This window comes from Galeopterus variegatus, unplaced genomic scaffold (genome assembly GCF_000696425.1).
Source record: "Galeopterus variegatus unplaced genomic scaffold, G_variegatus-3.0.2 Scaffold982, whole genome shotgun sequence".
Classification (NCBI taxonomy): Eukaryota; Metazoa; Chordata; class Mammalia; order Dermoptera; family Cynocephalidae; genus Galeopterus; species Galeopterus variegatus.
In genome coordinates this window covers 525766-532151 of record NW_007727093.1, presented here as the reverse complement: position 1 = coordinate 532151, position 6386 = coordinate 525766, and the positions used below count along the sequence as shown (strand labels likewise).

The following is a 6386-nucleotide window of genomic DNA, read 5'->3' as shown; positions in this document are numbered from 1 at the left end:
GGTGGGAACAGCTTACTGGGGAGGTGGTCCCAGAAATCATTGAGGAGACAGGGAAGGGAGGACAGCCAGTGAAATGTGACAAGCAGGTGACGCTATTCCGCAGGAGACTATGTGGAACATACTCAGAATTGTTCCCCTGAAGGTGGTGACACTGGGTTGTCGCTTGCCAGCTCCCATTGCTCACTGGTTGAGGACCCCTCCTGGATACAGAGTGATGTGAGTGCCATTACTTTGCACACTGCTTTCTGCAGTGACCTCACTGGAGGGTATGTGACATGCAGGACATGGTGGTGTCTGCTCCCACCTCCCAGTTGTTCAGGTGGTCCACTGCACAACTCCAAGGGGACTAAAATGTGTGCAGGCACTGCCAGAATGGGGGTACAGCAGGAGTGTATTTCAGTCTTTTCTCAAAGAAAAGGTAGTGAGACATTCTGAGTCACTGAAAACCTGAAACACCACACACTGAGATCTTGGGGAGGGGATAGGAAAGGGACTTTTGTAAATAAGTGGGTATTTTCTTGTGGCAGGCATGAGAAGAGAGGGTTACTATTTTTGATGCCCTCAGCCCTAGGTCCTGATATTCAAAAGGGACCATATGCAATCTTGTATCATTTCCCTGTTCAGAAAGAGGGGATTGGACCTCAGGGGCCAGAATATGAAGGTGTCATGCCGGTCATTCCTAAGTGCCTGTTCTAGGGCCTACAGCATGTTAAAGCAGAAAACGAGAAAAAAGAATGTCAGAAGGTGGTGCGTGGCCTGTACAAGCACTGGCAGCTTCCCTATGTGCATTGATGGTCATTGGCCTCAAACACGCCAGCTCTAGAGCCAACCTGCATGCATTTCAATCTCAGGCCACCTCAAGAAGCAGGAAGAGCATCAGGAGTGTCACACGCAGAGACACACACACACCCCGAGGCTGCTTTTCCTCCGGAAGCCTCTGATTCATCTCAGCCTGCCTAGGCCCATTCTGTGGACACCTGAGCTGGGACTAGGGTGGGGGCAGGGGACAGAAGCAGGAAACACACACCCCAGGGTTCTCCCTGTGCATGTCCAAAGCCCACGGTTGCCCTGGAGCGGGGTTTCCCTAACTCAGGAGCAGGAAGCAGAAGGACAAGGAGAGTGGACATCTCTCTCCCAGTTCCCACCCCAGGAGAAGCACGCACACTGTGGCACAGATAGGGGAATAGCACGCTAGCCTTTGTGCCTGCTCTCATTCACTCAGCACTCGTTTATTGAGGACCCATTATGTGCCAGGTGCTGAAGATATAAAAGTGAAGTGGCCGGAGCAGCCCCTGCCCTCACTGTGCATATGGCTTAGCAGTGGGTGGAGGGCAGCAAGGCAGTTTCTTCCGGTGCAGTTTGATCGGGGATATGGTAGAAAGAGCCAGAGGCATAATCATGTGGTCTGGAGCAGTCTCAACCCTGGCTGCATATTAGAATCTCCTGGGAAGATCTTTAAAACTCAAAATGGGTTGTAGGCCTTATAACCCAGCAATTCCGCTCCTACGTATCTTTTGGTATATTCACCAAAGGACATGTACAAGAATGTCTATAGCACCATTATTTGTAATAGCCACAAACAAAAAACTTACCTCAAATGTCCTACAGCAGTAGGATGGATGAATAAAATACACAAAAAATACTGTATAGCAAATGTAACACAGAGTGAAAGAAGCCAACCCAGAAGTAACGGACTGTGTGGTTCTGTTTACATGAAGCTCAAGACTAGGCAAAACTAGTCCATGGTGACAGAGGCCAGAACACTGGCCACCTGTGGGGTGGGGGTGTTGGGAGGGATAGAGAATCGCTTCTGGGTTCCCAGAAATGTTTCACGTCTTGATCTAGGTCAGTGGTTCTCAACCGGAGGCAATTTTTTCTCCCAGGGGATATTTGGCAATGTCTGAAGACATTTTTGGTTGCCACAATTTGGGTGGGAGGAGGGGTGCTACTGGCATCGAGTGGGAGGTAGTCAGGGATGTGCCTTCCCATGCACAGGACAGCCCCCAGAATAAAGAATTATCTGGCCCAAAATGTCGGTAGAGCCAAGTTCAGGAGTCCTGATCTGGGTTATGTGTAAAACCTCACCTAGCTCTACACCTAAGAGTCATGGGATTTGCTGTACTGTATTTGTTATACCCAGGTGTGCTGGAGCTGGCTTACCTGTGCCATTTGGAAGAACATCTCTTTCCAGTTCTACAGCCAGTGACATCACATTGGTAGCTCGAAGTTGGTCACTTTGAAGTGGGAGTATTTATAACAAGGAAATTGGCAAACACTACAAACTAGGGCTTCTTTTTTCTGGAGAGTTGGTTGTTAGACATTCACCAGTGTAGCACTGGCTATATTTGAGTAAAAAAGAAGAAAAAGAAAAGGATGTTCAGTCCCCACCTGCTACCGTTCTGATTTAATTGGAATGGCCTGGCCTCATCTTTTGCTCATTTGTTTTAACTCCCCATGCAAGTCTGATGCATGGCCAGGTAAGAGCCCTGCTCTGGGGGGAGGGGAAGGAAGCATTCTTCAGGGAGGTGATAAGTTGAGGCCTCCTGGCTGTTGCCGAGGCAAGATCTTGGCAGGAAGAGGGTGACGGAGACAGAGAATAGCACCTGCAAAGGCCTGGTAGAGACAGGTGAAGTTCCCCTCGGTCACAACATTTTTCTGTCTATGGGCCTCGAACACCTGCGTCAGTCACCTGGACTGCTTCTTTCAAAGGCAGGGTCCTGGACACAGCATTTCCAGGTTGGGCCCCAGGCATCTGCACTCTTAACAAACTCCACAGGTGCTTCTGCTCCACGGCGAAGGTGGAGGCCCCTGCCGGGGAGGAGCTGGAGGAAGTCAAGTGTGAGTGGAGCATAGAGAAGCAAAGATGGAATTGGAGAGGCTGGCACTACCCAGCTTTGCAAACCTCCCTGTGCCCAGGACTCTCCTGGGTCATGTTAGGATGCGCATTTAGATTCAGTGGGTCTGGGGCTGGCCTGAGCCTTTGTACCTCTAACAAGCTCCCAGTCAGGTGCCACAGGCTGAGGACGACACTTTGAATAGTGGGGCTGTGTCTATGTTTCAGTGGTGGGATTTTGATTCTGAGAGCATGGGAGAGTCGACAGTGGGTTTTAAGTACAGAGGGATGTGATGAGATTCCAGTGCCAGATTCCCCTCTGGCTGCTGCCGCTGCCACATGAAGGACAGGCTAGAGGGGAAAGCATGACTGTAGGGACTGTCAGATGGCCACTTTAGCAAGGTGCGTGGTGGGGCATGGCGAGGGCGGGGCGGGTCCTGCTGCCTCCTGCCAGGCTGGCTGACTCCAGGCTCAGCCCAGTCAAGCCCCCTTGGAGCCCACAGGAGTCTGGGTTCCAGCTCATGCCGTTAGTTCCTCAGGATATCACCCTGAGAAGCACGGCGCTGCCAAGACATTTCCAGGCTCGGGTCCATCACGCCTCATTGGTCAGTCTCTTCAAGATAAAACCCATGATGTCCTCCAGGCCGTCCACGGTGCTCTCGGTGTGCACACGATGTACTCACATGCAAAGGAACAGACAACTTGACCCAGGTTAGCATGGCTCTCTGGAAAATCACCGGTCTGAGCCAGACAGCCTTGAAAATCCACTCCTAAATCCCAGCAAAGGCAAACACGGGAAATGGAGTGTGGAACATTTGGGGAGCAAATTAGATCTGAACCGAGGGAGATGTTTAGGCCGCCCCTCCCCCCACGGACCACACACAATTTTCCATCAACCATCGAATTCTCGGACTTTAGTTAATGGATTGTTTTTTTCCCTCAGCAAGTTTAAAGTGTATTTATTAAACACCCTTGGCGGGCTCAGCTCAGGCCTTGTTCGTAGGCATGTGCTAGGTAAATTTAGACCCTCCCTGCACATTGGGTCCCAGCTCTGCACAAGGCCCTTGGAGCTGCTACACAGAACGCCAGCAGCATGGCCCGGTGCTCACTCCAAGTGCATCCATGTCTCTCTGGAGGCACAGGGCACACACACATGTGGCACATTTAGGGGAGGGGGGCTGGAGGAGCAGCTATTTTTAATCATGCCACTATGCTTGGATCATTTAGAGCAGTGGATCTCAGCCTTGACCACACACATGGGGAGCCTTGAAAATGACTCATGTCCAGACCCCACTCCAGAGATTCCAATCTACTTGGGCTTCAAGATGTTTAGAAGTGCCCCCAGGAGGTCCTGGTGTCCAGGCAGGAATGGAAGGCTCTGGTTTAGAAGGAGTTCAGGGGCAAGAAGGGTGCGAGCAGCAGAAGAGAAAGATCAAGGGCGACTTCATGGAGGAGGGTACCTGCACAGGCTCTTAGGGGATCTTGGAAGCTGCCCTAGTGGGGGTGACCATGGGCTTTGCAGTCGGAGAGCTGGTTTCAAATCCCATCTCCCTCAACGCATAAGCCTTATAATCAAGGGTAGGTCACTTAACCTCTGGAAACGTCTTTCTTTACCTGTAGAACGGAGGTGGTAAGACTCACTATTCAGCGATGTCTGTGAGCATCTGTGTGATAGTACTTAGCACTGTGATAGGAGGACCACAGAAAGGAAGCCCATTGCGGGTAGCACTGTCCCTCAGGATGCGGCTGCCGGGAACCAGGTATACTTGGCAGCACTCAGTGAAAAGAGGAGGGACCTCAACCGGGTCGAGGCTCAGACAAGTCCTGCCATAAAGAGGCCTATTTCATTGTGTTTGGCCAAGTATGTCCTAAACAAATGTCACATTCATGATGCCACCAAGCTCTTTTCTCAGTTAACACCTGCACAAGCATAGTTCCTCCAGGCAGTAGGAGAAGCTGTGACTGGGGGGTTGCCAAAAAGGGATGGGGGGTGCTGCCCAAGGCTGTAGACAGGTCAGCCCTGCAGACTCCAGGTCCCAGACCAGAATTCTGGGGTTTGGGATCCCATTGCTGTGGGTTCTCAGGTGGAGGGCAGATGCTGACTTTCTCTCTTGGCTGGTGGGCGGGCCCTGGAGGACATTGTGGCATCAGGGTGGGAGGGGCGCACTTAGACCACAGGAAGCAGCTAGAAGTGAAATCGCGTAGTAGGTCTCATAGGTGTGTCAGGAAGGTGGCCAGGGAAGGCATCTTGGTGGAGGTGAGCGCCAAGAGCCCTATGGCTGTTGCGGGGAGATTAACATGCACTTGTTTGTTCACCAGATGTTTATTAAGCACCTACTATGTGCCGGGACTGCTGCATGGGCTATAGAGATAGGCAGCCTGGGTTTGGATGCCATCTCCACCTCTTCCTGTCTGCAAGACTTACGCAGGCTGCTTACCCAGGCTGAGCCTCAGTTTCCTCATTTGTAGAACAGGGATGATGATCTTCTCCTAGCCCGGTCATGGGGATTCCGGGAGGCAGTTAGCATAGTAGGCCTGGTATGTTGTGAATGCTCTTTAAATTTGTAGCTTGCAGGTTTGATGACTTCTCTGACTGCCATGGGCCAGCCCAAGAGAGCTAGGGTGTGTGCCAGGTGCCTGTACTCACACCCCTCTCCCTCCTCTTCCCCTAGCCGCGACAACTCCCCAAGCCTGAAGGAGATCCGGAACGGCTGCCAGCAGCCATGCGACCGGAAGCCCACCTTACCTCTGCGCCTTCTGCACCCCAGCCCGGACCTAGTGTCTCAGGAAGCCACGCTGTCCGAGGCGCGGCTCAAGTCGGTAGTCGTGGCCTCTAGTGAGATCCATGTGGAGGTGGAACGCACCAGCACTGCCAAGCCGGCGCTGACGGCCAGCGCGGGCAACGACAGCGAGCCCAACCTCATCGACTGCCTCATGGTCAGCCCCGCCTGCAGCACCATGAGCATCGAGCTGGGCCCCCAGGCCGACCGCACTCTCGGCTGCTACGTGGAGATCCTCAAGCTGCTGTGAGTGTCCCCTCTGCATGCCTACCGCCCACGGGGAGTGTGTTTGGGGGGTGGGCGTGGCTGTACATCTCTGTGCCCCTGGGCCTGGGTGTCTGTGTGGTTGCGTGTGCACATTGTGTTGTGTGTGGTTGTGTGTGCATGTAGGTATCTTCTGTAAGGGGAGTATTTTTTGGAAAACGGAATTACTATACCATGCCAAGGTCTGTCCCACCCTCTGCTTTGTGCAGACTGGGCTGGGGGAAGAAGGTCTCGAGAAGGAGGCGGGAGATGAGGCCCAGGTCTGCTCTGGGCGGTGCCCCTTCTGAGCCAGATGCTTCGGGCCTATCACTGCCCCCCCCGAGTCTCAGTTGTGTGGCTCTGGAATGTGTGCGTGCTGCGAGGGGGGTTAATCCTTGACCAGACGCAATCAGTGGTGGTTACTGGACTTTTTGGAATGGATTGGGGGTATGCCCGTGTTTTCATGTCTAACTGATGCTCGGAAACCTATCCAAAGCCAGGGGCACCAAGGACTCTGCATCTGAGGGAGG

General features: G+C 52.8%; 1 protein-coding gene across 1 annotated transcript in view; it reads left to right on the top strand.

The window, feature by feature from the left end:
* CMIP (c-Maf inducing protein) overlaps positions 1-6386 on the top strand; it is a 256524-nt gene that overhangs the window by 219116 nt on the left and 31022 nt on the right. Inside the window, exon 10 of the mRNA XM_008574003.1 lies at positions 5506-5859. Coding sequence (XP_008572225.1) covers positions 5506-5859 — 354 coding nt within the window. The remainder of the gene's footprint in view (positions 1-5505; positions 5860-6386) is intronic.